This window comes from Dicentrarchus labrax, unplaced genomic scaffold (assembly GCF_905237075.1).
Source record: "Dicentrarchus labrax unplaced genomic scaffold, dlabrax2021, whole genome shotgun sequence".
NCBI classification, from domain to species: domain Eukaryota; kingdom Metazoa; phylum Chordata; class Actinopteri; family Moronidae; genus Dicentrarchus; species Dicentrarchus labrax.
The window spans coordinates 15568631-15587352 of NW_026136704.1; the positions used below are offsets into that span (position 1 = coordinate 15568631).

Genomic DNA, 18722 nt, shown 5'->3' on the forward strand with positions numbered 1-18722 from the left:
ATCTGACATGACTGCATACAGCCCTGACTGGTAGGTACTATGGCCTATTATTAGCCTCTGAACACTGGATACCGCCTTCTCAGCTGAGTCTGGTCTAGGAGGAAAAATATTCATTACGTAACAATAAAGGAGCTGTCTCCCGACCCACTTCCTGAATACCACAGCGGCAACTAGGCCTCAAACTGAGGCAGAGCGGAAGCTTCATCCATTTGTTTGCTGTCGCAGTGTTTAACAGCGGCAGTTGTTTTCCTGCTTATCCCTTGCCTCCACACATTCACCACACGCCACCCCTCCTTCTCAGCTCCTCTTTGTGGGTCAGTGATGCAGCGGGCGTGACGCAGCAGTGGCAACAGCCTCCAGAAGGCAACTATACAGAGAAGGGACAAGGAACCTCTGCCAGAACCAAAGTCCAAAGGCAACATCCAGACAGCAGTGACGAGGGAAGGTGGTAGAGGCCTAATCTAGGCCAAGTGGAGAGCCGGGGCCGGGTAGTCACTCTCCTTTCCTCATCCTAAACAAACACCAGAGAGACATCCACAGCGACAGAGAAGACCTTCTGCACAGAAACATTTTGGTAGGCAACTCAAAGTATGAGTGCTTGTTAAGTCAGCAGCATAAGTGCACCAACGGATGAGTGTCTTTATATGCTAAGAGTGTGAATGTTTTGAGAATGAATATGAGGCCTACTCAGCCGTGCACTGCGGTCTGTGCCTCCCTGTGTCTCACAGGCCGCAGCTGAGCTTACCGAGCATCAGAGGCACAGAGGCCTGTAAACTTTGTCCTGTGGTTTTGAACACATCCTAAATGTGATATTGAGTGTGGGTGGCAAGGTGCTATATGAAGTGCTTTAATTAAGGGCAGTGAATTCATCTATTGGCGGGTAAGATCTTCTTAAAGGGCCTGTGTGTAGGAGTCAGTGGCATCTAGTGGTGAAGTTACAGATTGTCGCCATTTGAATACAGCTCAGCCGTCCAAGCATGTAGGAGAAACTATGGTGGCCACGAAACTCAAGAAAAACACGAAAGGTGCTATCTAGAGCCAGTGTTTGGTTTGTGTGTTTTGGGCTACTGTAGAAAAATAGTGGTTCAACATGGCAGACTCCATGGAAGAGGAAGATGGATGTATAAAGAGAACTGGATACAGCATTAGAGGCTGCAGCATTAAAGCTGCTTCCCGTTGTAAAGAAATTACTTGGATGAATACACACTGCACATGCCACAGTGGCCCATAGAGGATGCACACTAGAGACTTCCACTGTCCGAGCTGGCTTGCTTGCGGTTTGGCCTTCTGTTAGCTAGAATGGGGATGAATAATTTAAATGTTATCAGACTGAATGGATCAAATTCTGTTAGTGAAACGAGTAATTTTGTTGTAATGTTTGAGAAAATGTATCCACCGTTTTACAGCAGCTTCTTTCATAATGTAACCTTATGGGGAAAAATTTTTTTGGGCCAGTGCACATCACGCGACGGACGCCATTGCTGTAATTACACGGTTCGGCCACTATGTCAAATTGGCTTCAAAGCCCAGTGCTCTTTATAGGGGCTTGAAGGGGACCCTCTCCCTCAGTAGATAAAAATGACTCATTTGAAAACACAATGATTCTTATTTTCAAGTGATTATACACTAATAAAAAAAACAAACACCTTTAAAATCAGGATTTATAAAAAGAAGAGTTTCCCAATTCTTAACATAAATAAAATGATTTACAACACTGTAAACTGCGAAGCAAGTTTGCCAGATTATGGAACATATAAAGAATCGCCTAGGCAAATTAAAAATGTTACAATGGTTAAAAGGCTCTGCTATGGTACAATGTTTTTGAGTTAAAAATTATTGCTTTTCCACAGATGCGTTTCAACCATTCATTCAAGATATAGAAGATGTACAGTACGTAATGTCAACAAATGAGTTAGGACTAAAAAAAGATTGAGTTAGATAAAGTTACAAAATAAAATATGTATATTGTCTTTAAATGCTACTCATGGACCGACTCATCCGGATCTTAAGACGTTGGTTGAAAGAAACCCCCAAATATACTGCAGTCAACAAAAGAACTCCTCTTTTTATGTTTAAATATTATGTTCACAAGAAGTTAGGGTCTTATTTTATTGGACTTCCTCTAATGTGTGTCTTTGCTGTGTATTTGAAGAATAGAGTAGTTTTGACTGACAAGAGTCTCTGTAAATCCCAGTCAGCTGTGGTGGTTGCTATATGCTCATCACACTTTAACTTCAGCCAGGCTCCCCCCCTAGTCTTCCAAATTTAGATTTTCTGGCTCCAATTACAGAGGGTATGCAGTGAAGCCACTTTTGTCTTATCGCTTGTATTGTCATCTCTTGTCTGGTTTTTGGTTTGCACACCAACATGGCCCAGTGTGGCGCAAGTTTTCAGGTTTAACTACCTGATACACTGGCTGCTCCCTCGGCTGATGTAGGGGTCTTCAAGAAAGCAGGTCTTGCTGTCAGCATCAAAAATAGATGTGGTTAATTATGTATTCATGAAACCAACATAATGTGATATATCGAACACAGAAAATGAAACAGATGTCAGCCAGTATGAGGAGAAGACCCACACAGTCATATGACTATACTGAGTTGTGTAAATAAAAGAGCTGCTTCCGTCCTCAGAGGCTAGCGAGAGTCTCACAGTGCCATGTTGGGTTCAGCTTCCTCCCCTCCCCCTCGTCTGCAGTGCTGACGCATCTGCTGCTTTTGCATCAATCAGCAGCCTCTATATAGGTATACCGAGAGTCCCCGCTGATAGCAGGACTCTCTTTCCCCCCCATAGCCTTGCATTCAGTTGCACGCTCACTGCAATTGTGAGAAAAAGCATCGATGAACATGTGTCCTGCGACTGCTGTGATGCAAAATAAGACAGCAGTAACTGCCATCTTCTCTCTGGTTCTGCATTACCTAACCACAGGGACTGCGTAAGCACCGACGAAGGGCTTTGGTGTTAATATTGCTGCACAGACAGAGACTGTGTGCGCAAGCATGAAAACAGATGGTGTAGCGTTATGCATTCAAAGTGCATGTTGTTTCTATGACAGTTAATTCTGTTCCATTCATAAGACATTTTCCCTTATGGTCAACACTGGTGCAGGATCAGGATGGAGCTGGTGTGGTGCTGAGGAGATTTAATACGCCATTTGTTGCACCCCTCACTCTACGCTGCTACCAGCAATGCAGCTGAGCGTTTTCTCTGGCTGTAGCATCGAGTACAGAGCTGGTGTGTGATGTAGCACCCAGCATCTCTCCGCTCTCTCTACAGCTCTCTGCCATGCTTAATAAAAGTTGTCGTTTCCTGCTCAGTGGCTCCAGAACGAACGCTTCAGTTGCCCAGTTAGCACAAAGGCAGATCCGTACTCCGGTTTAGCTACAAGCTGTATAACTGTGAGGAACTGTGATTATATAGCTGTACTAGGACAGAAGAGGGACAGCCAGAGGAGGGCAGGGCAGATCTAGCCCAGGACCTGGGCTGCATGGATAGAGGCGAAGGATGCTGAAGCTGGAGTCATCTGCACACAGAGAGGGAGGGAGAGGAAGAAAGACGTCAGAAAAGCTCTGCTTCTGACAACACCACTGTTCAGCGACCATCATAGAAAAAAAACTACTTTCGCCTTGCTCTCACGAAACTGTTTTTCATGTATAGTTGGGTATATTGAGGGCTGTAGAAAAGGGATACTGCATGACACTGTTTCCTGTTCGCCCTGCATCATTTTCTCTGAATTACTAAGGTACGTTTTTGCATGGTTTCCCTCAAATTTATAACCTGTTTATTGCGGAAGTGCACTTTGCAGAGGTGCGTGAAGTGGCTTTTGCTTTGACATTTCGCTCTTTGTTTGACAAGACTGTCTATATGCTACAGTGTAAATTCTTGGTTTGTGGTTTGGTATGTGGGGATTTTTACTTTACAGGTTGAGATGTAAAAAATAATTTCACATGAGCTTTGAAGGTAAACTAAAGGTTGGGTGTGGCAAAATCATAAGCACTGATGACAAATTCAAAATTTCCGCTCAGCATGTGGTGGCAATAAACCACAACAATTGGTATAATTTGTGAAAAATGAGTGTGGTGAAGTGAAATAGCAACAGAAAACATTCAACTGTTTCAGAACAAACTGAGAAATTAGTATAAAAGCAGTGCCACATCACTTGCCGTTATCAGATGAGAAAGTCCTTTGGGTAGCATTTCTGCTGCAGACAAAGACACACAGACCAGTACACATAGACAAAGTATATTCAAGCAGAGACAAAGGAAAACCTCAATTGCTCTGTAGACTGCTGTGTGTTGCAGGTTCTCAGAGAGGGCAGGATGTTTGTGGGAGATAGGGGACCGAATACCCGGACAGCTAATACAGTCACTTGCCATCCAGCTGAATCCCAATAAGTGCTGCGCCATAGCATGTTGCCATGACAACGGAGGCCTGTCTAAGATAGAAGGCAGGTGGCTGGTTGTGTTTTCAGGAGTCTGAGAGGCTTTAAAGAACGGCGGCCATATTGTATTTGTTGCACGAAACAGAAAATTGAATATGAGTTTATCAAACCTCTTTGGAGTAAACAAAGTGTCCTGTAAATGTATTACCTTTAAGGTGAAAAAATGTCAATACATTTCCAATTGGTGCGTAATGCAGAGGACAAAAATAAGCAAAACATAAAACAAAATTAGATATCCAATGGTTAATTTAATATAATTTAATATAATTTGTTACACTATTGTAACTATTGTTACAATCTAATTTGCACAGACTAAATCTCACAGGGATCACGAGAAATTAAAACTCTTCTCCTCTTGTTTTTACACTAAGTAAGTACAGAGAACAAAGAACAAGTTTACAACTGAGAGACACTAAATATAGCCGCGTTGCCTCAAGGGTAGCAGATAGCTAAAGAGAACCCCCTCATGCTATACTGCACAGTCACTGTATGACTAAATACGTAAATGAGGATAAAAATAACAATAATGTTAAGTTCTGACTTCTCTCTGAGCTTAAGTTGGATATTTAAATAATGTTGATGCAGGTGTGATGATTCATCACTGACAGGAACAAGCTGAGTGTGTCTTAGCAGGTACAGTCAGCACGCTATGTGAGAAATGCTTAATGAGTCGGTATAGACTCAAACCACACTGACTCTGATATCAGTAGGCCACAATTAGGACATCATGCCGAGTGATACATCCTTCTTTCAAAGTGAGAATGAAGGAACTTTAACTTCCTCTAAGAGTTGCAGATTGAAGATAATTAATAGTTTATAGCCTGTGTGTAACAACTGGAAGACTAAGATGTGTATATAAGATCAATTGTTATAGAATATTACTAGCAAGTCAGCTACTTAGAGAGATTGTTACCGATTGTTACGTTTCTACTTTTCATAGCAGGGATTGTTGTATTTCTGTAAATCAATGACCTTTCCTGGTAGCCATTAAGCTCATGATGCATTAATTAACTGTACCCTGTTGTTAGAGTTGACAAAATGTATGTGAGACAAGTGAAAAGGTGCCTCTTTAATGCCGACTGACAGAAAACTGACGAAGGGACCATATGAGTCATCAGTGCGTAACTGTCTGCGTGTCATTTTCACATTAACCTATGCCTTAGGAATAATATGTCAGGACAACTGAACCAGACCTAGTGCAGAACTGTATCATTCTGAATGGATTACCACTAAAATTGAATTATAATGCAAGTAATAATAACAAAGAATAATCCATGACAGCATATTTTACCAGTTGCATACTGTGGTTTTCTCATGACTGTTTTGGGATTAGTTGATACCCTACTTAGGTTGTTCATGACAAGAATATTCCATGTATAAAAAAACAAGTTAATCTGCAGAGAAAACCAGCAATGGAACAGAAAGGAAATTATTGGACAGACAAAGAGTTGTTGCATATAGGAAGTAATTAAGAACGTCATACATTAGGTGACTATATCCAATACTTTTTGAATCAGAGACAACATTTTTTACACATATTAAGTATGGTCTAATTACTAAAGAATAATTCTCACAGTATTTCTAAATTGCATGATACTCTCACCTGGGTGTTTTCTGATGCAATCCTTGACAGTAGTATCAATAGGCCTTTCATTCATTTCATTTTCTGATAGCTAGCATTTGAAACATTACCTTTTTCCCATTATTCAACCATTGCCCCACATTCTAGCAGCCTTTACAAGAGATTAAAGACCTCCTCTACACAAGAGGGAAAAAAAGATAAATGGGGGAAGGGAGAGACTTAAGCTAGTAGTGTCTATACTCAGTATGTGACCCATTCATTAAGGTTTAAACTTTATGCATAACTCTATATTTTTAATCATGGATGATGGATGATGGATGAAACAGGATGGAGATTATGATAATTACACTCACCAGAACTGTTGTCTAGATTGTTGGCACTAGGGCTCATCTGTCAGGACATTACTGCCATCTAGTGTTAAAACACTAGAAGAGCACAAACATTTTCAAAAACAAAATGTACACACATATTCTGGATCTTTTTAACAAAATCAAAACCATCAGATCCACCATTCTGTAATAATCTGATGTCATTATTTCTTTCTTTTAGATGACTGTGGTGTCCCCATGCACTCAGAACCTGATGGATAGTGCTCACCCTCACACTGTGCTTAACAAACTCAATGAGCAGCGTGCACAAGGCCTCTTCTGTGATGTTACCATTGTGGTGGAGGATGTTAAGTTTCGGGCCCACAAGAACATCCTGGCAGCCTGCAGCGGGTACTTCAAGAACGCTCTGACAACTCCTGAGACAGTGAGCTCTAGCCAAGTGCTGGAGCTGATGGACCTGAAGTCTGAGGTGTTTGCCAGTATTCTCAACTACATCTACTGCTCAAAAGTGACATTACCCGGTACAGAGGACACAGGGGGGCTAGTGGCTGCTGGAAAAAGGCTTGGAATTCCTTTTTTAGAGAAGCTTGCAGAACAAGAGAGGCAGGACGAATGTGTTAAATCCACAGATTCCAGCACAGTTCCATTGTCTAAAAAAACAAAGAAGGAAGCTCCCAGGCCTGAGGAGATTGACAGTGCCAAAGGCCCACGCATCACCAATGCCTTTTCGATCACTGAAGTGTGTCATGGGAACAATCTTTTCACCCCTCTGGTTCAAACTGATGGGGAGAGGCAGTCGCCAGATGTGGGACAGCTCCCATCAAGTTGCCCCACAAACTCCTGCCTCAATGGGAACAATGAGACAACCCAAGCCCTCTCAGAGCACTCGTATGCAGTAAGCAAATCTACTGAAGGCAAAGATAACAGTCAATGGGACAACAAGAAGGTCTGTAAGCCAGCAATATCACAGCCAAAGCAACTCATATACAGGAATGCAGGGCCACTTAAAAAGCGCCACAGGCTCCGAGGCCCTTTGGGTAGAAGTATACTTCCAACACCAGCTGAACCACAAACAGATAAACCAAATGCAATAACCCCCACATTAGCTGATGCTGTTTCTGCAGCACCTGTTGCAGTCATGACACCACCGCCGCTTTTTTCAGAGGCAGAAACAGAAAAAAGTACAGACCCAGTGCTGCCCATAGCTGCTGACAGCGTTCAAATGGAATTAGGTCCACCAACACTTTCCCCTCACACAGAGGACAGCATTTCAATCTACGGGTGCGAGCACTGTCCAGAGATATTCACAAATAAAGCTCTTCTCACCATTCACTCAGAAGTACATAAAAAGCGTTTTGTCAGTCATTTGTTTTGCAAGTTTTGTCACAGAAAGTTTATCCACCTCAAACGGCTGCGCAACCATGAGCAGGTCTGTCCCAAAGCTGTAAGAGCCCCCCCTGAACTAGATACTACTGACATATCAACTAAAGGGGTGGACCTCCATTCAGATGGCTTGCCGATCATGGAGAACACCATGACACAGCTTCCCCCTGCTGACCTCTCCACCCCTTGCACCCCAGAGCCCCTTCAAGTGGATGAATCAGAGCCTCCACAGGAAGAGAGGGTAGTGCGGCCGGGGGGCAGTCAGAGGAGATACAACTGCAGTGTGTGTAAACGGGTTTATGTCACCCTATCCAGTCTGAAGCGGCATGAAAATGTACATTCCTGGCAGAGAGCTTATCCCTGTCATTATTGTAATAAAGTGTTTGCCTTGGCAGAGTACCGTACTAAGCATGAAATCTGGCACACAGGTGAACGCCGCTATCAGTGCATTTTCTGCCTGGAGACATTCATGACATATTATATCTTAAAGAACCATCAGAAGTCTTTTCACGGCATTGATCCCAATCTAGTTGTTAAGAAAAAATCTGCCAATGGTGGACTGAAAGCCAGTGTTTATCCAATCAAACTCTACAGGCTTCTGCCAATGAAGTTTAGAAAGAGACAATACAAGACGTACAGTGAGACATATTCAGAGAGTGTTGAAAGAGGTGAGCAAGCTCCACTAGACAGCAACTCTCTTATCCCTCCATTGGACGAAAATGGTCTGATCAGCCACCCTGATTCATTCCCCCGGACATTCATGGCAACGACAAAGATGGTGGCCCCTGTCATGCCTCGCATCAATTTTGACAAGCCATGTGACCAAGATATTGACCAAAGTATGAACAGTGAATTGGAAATTCAGAGAGGCGCAGGACAAGAGGGTGAGAATAGAGATTCACCTTTCATTAACTACAACAGTACCTTCTCTTTGCAACCTGATAATCCTCTAGTACTAAGTAACTCAGAGCACATCAGTCATGTGCCATTCTTAAACTCTTTGAACACTGTTAAAAAGTTAGGTGAGCTATCAGCTTCTGCAAAAAGAGTTGAGGATATGACCAAGGAGTTACTTCAGTCGAGCAACGAGAATCTGGTTCGCGATAAAATGGTGGGGGCCAAGACAGAAACATATATTGCCAAACCTGCATGCCCAGGTCCATCCGCGGATGGTGCTGCCATGCCGCTCTGTCAGATAACAGTGAAAATAGGCAATGAAGCCATCATCCGCCGCCAAATCAAAGGATCAAAGCTCTTCCCCAGAAAGAAAAGGAGAATCAGAGAACTGAGTGAGACGGAGAGCCCGAGTCAGTGCCCTCCAAGGGAAAACTCAGAGAGCCCCAGACTCCGCCTCAGACCAGAAGTCACTGCTGCCACAGAGCCAGAGACGTATGATGATCCCAATGACTGTGACACAGCTGACATGCTTTGGCGACCCTACTATTCTTACAAAGCTAAAAAGAAAAGGAAGAAGCTGCGATTCAAGCACAGAAAAGCTCTGCTTCACCATTATCCTGAAACATCCGCAGAGAGAACTGCAGCCAGTGAATCCCACCTTGATAAAAGCAGTTGGCTGATAGAAGAGAGCATCTCAGGTGGTAGTGGAGAGCTGAAACGTAGTCTTAGCAGGAACTCCAGCCCGAGGGCAACCTACAACTGTGACATCTGTGACAGCTCTTTTATCACTGAGACAGGTCTGAAAGCTCATGTTATTGGTTCCCACCCATGTTTCTGCCGGACCTGTGGTAAACAAGGTCCCCCCGGTGAGGTACCTGCCGGTGGTGACTACATCTGCAACAGCTGTATGGAAAATGGCACCTGCTTTGATAATACACCCCGGAGCCCCAACCTGGAGAAGAAGTATCGCTGCTCCTTCTGTCCCCAGCGTTTTCTCTACCTTGCCACCAAGAGAAGCCACGAGAAAAAACACCAGGAGACAAATGAGGAGGGGTATAATTATGACAACTTCACACCATGTTCTAAATACTCAGCACGCCTGATTGAAGACCATAAACAAGACACCATCAAAACAGAAGACAATGACAATCAAGGGGGGCCTGGCATAAAAAATGAAAGGCTGGAAGGAGGACCTTTTTCCATTGATAAAATGAAGCCTAAAATTGAGGACACAAGTGACTTCATGTCTTTGACAACCTACCAGGACATGTCGTTTTCCAGCATTAAAACTCCATTATCACCCTGCATTGACCCGTTGCTTTCTCTCACACCGACGAAGGTGAAACATAAAATGGCGAAAAAAAGGAACAATGCACAGCATACTATGCATCTCATTCCAAAAAAACAAGCTCGTGACAGAGACAGCGACAAAAACAAGGATATTTTGATGGGGCAAAAAACAACCAGTCATAATGACCGTGAGAAGTCCTTTAAACTGTTTAGGAGAAATGACTCTGAAACTAAAGGAACCCACATTTCTATACACAAGCCAGATAAATGGGTGTGCAAAGAGGAGCCATTTTTTTAAAGATCTCTGAGAACTGGCCAACAAGAGAAAGTGAATGAAGCCACTGCTCTGGCAAGGAATCGTAAGAGTTGTAATGTTGTTTTTACAGCTGAACTCAATAAAATGTTTTTGAATGGACAACACTGAACATCTAAGGATCTAATGTCAGTGTAGGTTGTTTCTTCCCTCCTAAACTCAACAACTGAGTGATTTTTCACCTTTGTAGAGGATATTTTTTGGATAATATGAGACCTTCTGACACAGACTGTACTTTGCTCATCGTCTATGCATATATGGCAGACTCAGTGACATGACTGTAACCTCAGCCTAATTCATGAATGTTGGTAACGTTTCTTCAAACGATGTGCAATTTCAGAACAGGGGTTAGGATGTGTCGGACAACTGAAAAGCTGCCTAGTGTGGTTGCATCTTCACATTTTAAAATATGTCTGGGGAAAACTATACGAATTTTACAACTGTCACATTTCTGAATTTCCTGTTCAATTAACTGACCATGGTGAGTTGCACTTTATTGTTAGACTATGCTAATCCGTTGGTTTCATACTTTGATATTTAAATTTTAATTCTAAGCACCAATGATATAATTCTAATTTATAATTAACATGTGGCACCATTGAGATTAAAGTTACTACTTTTGTGTGTTTATGTATAAAACATGTAAAACTATTTAAATAAATGTGACATTCTACACAGCTACATCCTGTTCTCCTTTAGCCTCGTTAGAGATACGGTAAATGCAATGATCAGTGACCACACTGACCTACATATCAGACTGACTGAGCACACTTACTGATTTTCTGATACTGATGATAAGGCAACAGTTACAGAAACCCTGAATGACATGCAATTAAAACGTGGAGATTTTTTAAAGAGATTTAAACACTAATATTGGTACAAATCCTGTTCCACAGCAACAGTTTCCTAAATATAAAGCCACATGGTGGTTATCTGCTCCTTCTGGGACCTGCAGCCCATCTGAGAAGTTTATTCCCTCGTTCTTCCACACAAACTGCATCTGTCTTTAGAGTTGGGCCTCAAGACACAATTTCCAGATGTGTTTAAATTCCTCGCTCCTTTCTAAGACTGTTCTTGTGATGTAGCAGATGTATCATACATTTTAGGTATATGGTGATGCTCAATACAGTGATTATGCCATAGAGGCAACGTTTTCCCCCATATCCCAATGCAATCTGTCATTTAATAGAGGATCATTACCTTTTAAAAACATTGATAGCAACAATTCATTTAAACTATTCCAGATGTGAGCAGCATTAGATTTTCATTTTTCATTATAATCTGTAAGCATAGCTGATGGCAGTAAGTAAGTAGTAAAGACTAGTTGCACTAATGTAAAGTAAAATCTGCATATGGTAGTAGTATTATAGAGGAACATATGCTTGCAAATCACTTCAATGCTCACTATATCGTACAATAGCCACTATTGTATTTTAATGAAATATGAGATATAAATACAACATAGACTTGATATGATGATCATTAGTTCTATATATTCTTCTGTGTTATAAAACATTTCATAATATCTTTATGAAGTTTTGGTTTAATTCAATAAATTTGACTTATATGGCCAAAGGCATTATATATGTCATGTTAATAGTCTTAATGTCGCACATTTTTGACAGTAAACAGCAGATAATTGTGTGACATACTCTGCAGTTTAAAAGTGGCCATATACATCTGAGTTTATGTTAAGTCCATGACAAATCAATAACAAGGTAAAGCATCTAGATTACATATTACCAGTATATAAGTGTTGTGAACTAGTGTGTGCAACGTGTTAACTTGAGACTAAGATAATACATAGACATTGGTTTTAAAAGTTGGTTATAAAAGTTATAATCCATACCTGACAGCCCTTTCAGCCTCCCTGCTACTAACAGCGATGACGATCAGACGTGGGATTTTCACCCAACCAAAGGCATCAACATCACCTTGAAAGAGAGGAAGAGAGCACAGGATGTCAGTCCTACCACACAAGGAGGTATTGGAATGGAAATTTTAAGACTAAGATGAATACATTATCTTTATATTGGGAAAAAAAATATTTAGATTTACAGTATATTTCAATGAAATGAACAACCACAATGATCAGAAACGCCCATAGTGAGTATCACATTAGCTAATGTCCAATGAATTATCCTGCTAAAAGCTGTAACCCAAGTAAGACAATTATCTATAATTATCTGTGTAAATGACAAAAAAACATAACAGAATGTTCTTTACACAAACATGTATGAAAAGGCCTGTCAATTATGTAACATGACACCACAGCTATTATTAAAGTGCTGATTTTTACTATGTAGTTTGTGAGGTGGTTCAATTTCTTACTCTGGTTGAAATCACAACCATTAGTCTGCACAAATAATAGACCGACTGGCTACCATGTATGAATCAGTATATGTTAACAGACACTTTAACAGGGTCGCTCAACATTTAAATATGACTTGCGTACATTTTTTCCTGATTAATTAAAGGGGACATATTAGGCAAAATGCACTTCTTTAGTGTTTGTACACACATATTTGGGTATTTGGGTGGCCTACCAACCCAGAAAGTGCGAAGAAAATCAACTCAGTCCTTTTTTTGTGTGCTGCCTGTGTCAGAAGACCTGAGCTCCAATGTGCCGTTCAGATTTTGCTCCCCTTCCTACGTAAGAAGCTGATTTATTTGCATAGCACCACCTCCCCGCTGACTAACCACCTCCCAGGGAGAAGAGCTGTCTTTGCCACAGTCCGCCATGTTTGCCCTGCAAACTGCAGGAATATATTCATTTAGTAAGGCTGTGTAACTTTGATCAGCACCGAGAAGCTGTACGTGACTAATATAAACCGTTAGCGTTAATTTCTACTGACTGCCACCGTCAGCTCACGTAGCATTAGCTTTGTCTTCATACTGAAGCCCCTCCAGTGTGTGTTTGTTGCTGCTGTATGTAAGTTCACTTGATAAATGAGCACTGGAGTTAACAATAGAGCTACGGTGAGAGAAACAGACAGACTGCAGGAATTAATTTGTTTGGTAAGATTGTGTAACTTCGATTAGCACAAAGCAGCTGTAACTCACTAGGCTGTGTGTGTGATCCATTGACAGTATGTATAATGGACACAGCTTGAAAAGTGACGCCAACGCGGAAGTATCTTAAAACCTGCATTCTACATAAATTCCAGCAGGGGGCGCTCCACTGGCTGCAATAACAGATAACCATTCACTCTAATGGAGAATGAGCCGACTTGACACTTCATTTATGAGCTCAGTACAGTTTCCTGATGAGTTTATGGTCTCAGTCGATAGTTTCACATTTTCTTCAATACATTATGATGTTCAATTAGTAAATTATGGTCCAATTTAGAGAAAAATAGACAATAAAGTCACATATGCTTTTAGACAGGGCTACCTTTTGACTGACAAGTCACTAACAGTGAGTCTGTCCAGCGCACAAAACTCGGATCAAACTATGAAACTAGGCAACTATGAAGCAAGATTCTGTTACTGCGAGGCCTATTTCTTGCTTTAAAATCATTTCAGAAACATATTTTAGTGTACTGTTATGAGAGAAGTAGTCAAACTGCAGGAATTAATTAGTTTAGAAAGATTGTGTAACTTTGATTATGACACAGCAGCTGTGGTTGCTCGCTAGGCTGGTTGTGGAGTCAAACCGCGACTAATTAAACTTTTCTGATCATTATTACTATTACTATTATTATTACTGACAATATAAGTGCAATTCCAGTGTAACATCTTCTACTCATATCATCTCCTATTGTGTTATAAACAACACAGAGGCTCACTGCTGAATATCTGTTTTTGCACCAGTGGGAACTTGGTTTTTCACAACATAAGTTACAGTTATAGTAAAGATCCTGTGTAATCCGTTTCTTCATTAATAATTGATGAAATGTGTAGCTGCTGCCATTAACTACACATTTGAGATAAAGTTGGTTACCTTACACTGTTTCAACAACACATCACAACAGTTAGCTGCAACCAGAGACACTGCTTTATTATTTTATAACTTAGGACTACTTTGAGCCACAATAAGCTGTTGCATCCTTGAGTAGTTAGTTGTACTTGTACTGTATTATATTATACTGTATATTATATGCTGTCTTACAAGTAACACTGAATCTGCCATGTTTTACAGGTGACCTGAGTGACCTGATGAAGCTCAGGTGTTCCTGGACCCATCAGAGGACAGAGACAGCTGCAGCATCAGGACAGTCTGGGTATCCAAAGGAAGACACATCAAGATGAACACTGACTGCAGAGCTCCACTACCAGCTCACACTTCAGTATTCTAGAAACCAAAAACCTTGATGGAGGACATGATTTGCAGTTAAAGTTATGGATTTGCTACTTGCACCATAATTTATACTTCTATGTAACTGGAATTTGAATGAAACATGAATAAAGTAGTTTTTGGTCATAAATTCAGTAATAACTATGGATTTAGATAAATAACATGTTTTTTACTGAGGTTTTTTGAAAAACCTATTTGATTTCCTGCATGTAAACGGGTTGAAAACCTGGTCCATGTAACATCTATCAATATGAAAATGTGAAATAGACAATAAATGAACATAAGCAACACAACACATTTCTGTTTCACAGTCCGACTTTATTATAATGTTGACAGATAAATGACATAATATATAATATAAATGATACAATAACATAAATGATAAAATATTCAGTATATATGCAGTATTTTAAAAGGGGTTAAAACATAATTGCAGCTTTTACAAATATTTGATAAACATTACACTATTACTCTGATTACTTTGGTACATTTACTGGGTGTTTCTTCACTAGAAACAATTCCTTGACTAATGTATTGTCTGTTTCATATGGTAACAGCCCCACATCTGGGTAATTACTCTTTACATAATATACTATGCTACATTAACAACAATAACACGTTACCTCTTTAGCTCCTCACAACAAATATGTTTAACTTCACTGGGCTGTGTAGACTGTAGGTCACTGCTGTACCTGTAAAGACAAGCATAAAACACAGTGTTGGTTCTCATAGTTAAGGTATAAACACTAACATTATGTGATAGAGATTAATATATATAAATATATAACAATAATTCATATAGCAGTATTTACCTGAGGAAAACGTCACAGAAAGCTGTAATCCTGATTGTTGATGTTGTTCCTTTCTCTGTGATTTCAGGTCAGACTCCGGCTCTAACATGTCCACTGGTGAAGTTGTTGGTTTCGAAGCAGTAATTGAATTAATATTGAGGTAGAAATGCAGATAAACTCAGCAGCAGTGAGGAGCTGTCTGCCAAAACACCAGCGACGCTGAGGCGGAAGTGGGAGGGCCGGAGCGTCATCAGCGTCATAATGCTGACCAATCAGAGCAGACTGGGCTTTTCAGGGGAGGGGGGTCTTAAAGAGACAGGAGCTCAACCGGAGCGTTTCAGACACCAAAATAATGAGTTTTTTGAACATTAAAAACACAAAACACATTCTAGTAGACCGACAGAATAAAACGATGAACCTAAAAATAAGCATAACATGTCTCCTTTAATGTTTTCAAGCCTTGCGACACTTCTCTTTACAGGATGTTTCAAAGCGACAGTGTTGTTAAGCAGTCCTCCACTCACACTGCACAGGTCCTACATTACAGCCCGTGTTCAGAGCAACACATAACTCATTCACACCGCAGGGACGGATCTCAATCTGCCTCACACACGCGTGTCATGTAACGTGCTGCTTCCCGGAAAGGGTTAACTTTAAGGCACAGGTGAGGCTGAGCTAGCGACGGTAGCCTCCACAAGTGAAAGTATCAGTCCTCCGCTAACGCTGCCGTTGCGTAATAAGCAAACAGCACACCGAGAGGGAGGGAGACCTTAAATCCTCTTAAAAACCTCCTACCAGATCCAGATTGAAGTGTGAGCCCGAAGCAAAAGGCGCTTGACTTTTGAGGAAGCTTGATGTGTCTCCAAACGTTTTAGGGCACCAGTGTGTACGGGACCTGACGTGACGCGGCAGTGGGCCTGGCTTTTCCTCCACTGTGCCTGCATTCATAAACGGATATGATAACCGAGCATTGAACGCACCGGAGCCGCGACAACAGTCAGCTCTGACCATGGCGGAAGAGGACGACGCGAGGGTTCGGATTTTACAGAGTCTGCGGGGGAAAATATGTAAGTTTATCACTGGCGAGCCGGTGTTTTCTGTCTCTCACAGAGGAGTTTGGGGGTGGAGGGGGAGAGAGAGAGAGAGAGAGAGAGAGAGAGAGTGTGTGTGAGAAAGAGAGAGAGAGAAAGAGAGAGAGAGAGAGAGAGGTCGGTAGAAAGAAGCGAGGAGAGGCGAGAGGGGAAGCCGGAGGGGCGCGGCGTGCTATCAACAGAGAGGAGGCAGCAGCCAGTTCATCTGGTCGGGCTGCTGCCTAACGTCAAGTTAGCACAGCATGCTAACAGCGGCTACTACCTTGTTGTGGTTGATTTCACGCCTCGAGCTGCCGCCGGCCGTGCTGCTCCAGTGGATTGTGTTTAATGTGTGTTATAAATTAAGTCTGTATCAAAATGCGGGCGTTTAGTGTGGACTGGCTGCCCTGTAAGCTGAGTTAAGTTAAGGTTGGTGGTAAAGTAGGGAAGGGGGGGCTAGCTACTACCAACCAGTCTCCAGTCCATCGCCAACTAACCCCCCATTCACTTATAATGTTACTCACTGCAGGACAGACAGGTGATTTAGCTCATGTTAAGATTATAATAACATCCTTTTCAGCGACAATAAGCTTAAACGCAACGCATAACAAATGGCGTCTCAAAACAGCAAAGTAATGGTCACTCACCCTCATGAGTTTAATGTTAGCTTCTCAAGTCCAAGCATTGCACAACAGTGCTGTGTTGATTGATAGGTGACCAACCTGACGAGCTGAGTCCAAGTCTGAACACAGTTTCTCTCAGCAGGTCTTTTTTTTTTTTTTTTGCAAACTGGAGGAAACCTGTACATGCAATGATCATGTCTCATCAAGTGCATGTGCATTACATTGTTCATTAAAGTCGATCAATGGGAATGAGTTAGATTATTTGGTAATGCAGGCAAGATGACTATTCTGCAAGCAGATTGTTCCAGTGGAGTGATTTATAATATTACAATAATCATACATTTAGTAAGAGTCCAAATCAGAAACACTGGCTTTAAAGTCAAATACCTGACAAGCCAGTTTCCTCATCCTCATTCTCATGCTGGGCTGGTTCAGTGGAGTACCTACCCACTGTGGAGCTGTTTCAATGTGTAAATGTAGTTTTAGCCAAATTACTCAAATTCAAGATGTGTCTGGCTGCCTCCTGCCGTCCTGCCGAGATTCAAACTACACTAGCAGTTCTCGTTATGCCCTTTTTACTAATAGATAACAAGGTGTCACATATGAGGCAGGAGATTTGTATATTCTCAGTTTTAACACACATCCATTAGTCTGCACTCACTGCTCTCTGTGTTGGCGTTTGAGGTAATTGATTATGGTTAGGATTAAATTTGCCCCAGTGGCTTTGCTTCATCTCTGTGGGGAAAGTAAAATTCACTGCGGTCAATCTTTAAATGAGTTGGCACGAGATGAGTTTTTCTTTTAATGATGAAATTGATTTTTGTTATGTTTGTATGTTTGACGCAACATTAGTTTTAACATACGCTTTTGAGACATTTTTATTGTTTCAAAAGTAGGTGTAGACCATGTCATGACCAACTGTAAACGTTGTTTAACTATGTGTTTACTGAAAGGGGAGTATAGGCTAACTAGTATATAATGCTTGTATGCATAGGCACACAATAGGAAGACAACAGTTTCACTACTATGAATTAATGAGAAAACGGTAAGCAGAACAAAATAGAGGAACTGTAATGGCATGTAACTCACTTTGCAGTCTTACGAAACTCCATTCTTCCTCGTTCACACTTTGTCCTTTTTCCTTTAGCCTACATCAATGGAGGTGACGTTCTGTGAAGATGTGTTCTTATAGCAGTTTTCACATGGCCAGTGTACTTTGATATCTCCCCTTGTCTGCCTCGTTGTCCGAATAAAACCAGTGAATAGGTCAGCTGTTCAAATGACAAAGCAGTCTTCAGCTGTAAGACAGGTACAGTTTACTCTCTGACCTTCAGGTTATGGTTTTCACAAGGAGTCGTGCTTCTGTTTTAGTGGCAATGTGACTGAAGAGATGGCAGTGGGGTCGGTTGGCCAAAGTGTACTGTATGTATTTGTGTCTGTGTGCATATGTGCTTGTGTGCTCTACTCCCACCAGGTCATCCCTGTTCAAGCTTAGTGGCAACTTTGCTGTTTTCGCTGGCCGTTCCTAAGATTAGCACATACACCATTATTAATAGCTTGTTAAAAAGCTGATCCCACTGGTGGCTTTTCTTAATTAGGTGTTCACCTAAGCTTAGGTTACCTATCCAAAGCTAGAGGACCAATTTAGACTTCTGTCTTTGCCCTTCTAATCCACCGGTGTAAATCTGACTCATTGTGAAGTTATTGAT

At 41.4% G+C, this 18722-nt stretch overlaps 2 protein-coding genes and 2 long non-coding RNA genes across 5 annotated transcripts in view; 2 read left to right on the forward strand and 2 right to left on the reverse strand.

Annotated features, from left to right (window-relative positions):
- Window positions 1–440: 440 nt before the first annotated feature.
- Window positions 441–10913, forward strand: zbtb38 (zinc finger and BTB domain containing 38). Of its 2 annotated transcripts, none has more exons than XM_051399527.1 (2): window positions 441–574; window positions 6570–10913. In XM_051399527.1, exon 2 carries the CDS (start codon window positions 6570–6572, stop codon window positions 10215–10217), a length of 3648 nt encoding a protein of 1215 aa, XP_051255487.1. In that variant the 5' UTR covers window positions 441–574; the 3' UTR covers window positions 10218–10913. The 2 variants fall into 2 exon arrangements, with proteins under 2 accessions (XP_051255487.1, XP_051255486.1); XM_051399526.1 differs by lacking the exon at window positions 441–574 and adding an exon at window positions 3513–3739.
- On the reverse strand, window positions 568–17286 carry LOC127363076 (uncharacterized). Its single transcript, XR_007884661.1, has 3 exons — window positions 17038–17286; window positions 12082–12166; window positions 568–3520 (listed from the first exon to the last, which is right to left on the reverse strand). It is a non-coding gene; the product is annotated as an uncharacterized LOC127363076 (long non-coding RNA).
- On the reverse strand, window positions 14827–15860 carry LOC127363075 (uncharacterized). Its single transcript, XR_007884660.1, has 2 exons — window positions 15342–15860; window positions 14827–15221 (listed from the first exon to the last, which is right to left on the reverse strand). It is a non-coding gene; the product is annotated as an uncharacterized LOC127363075 (long non-coding RNA).
- Window positions 16246–18722, forward strand: part of rasa2 (RAS p21 protein activator 2) — a 28462-nt gene continuing 25985 nt past the window's right edge. Inside the window, exon 1 of the mRNA XM_051399528.1 lies at window positions 16246–16387. Coding sequence (XP_051255488.1) covers window positions 16330–16387 — 58 coding nt within the window. The 5' untranslated portion in view covers window positions 16246–16329. The remainder of the gene's footprint in view (window positions 16388–18722) is intronic.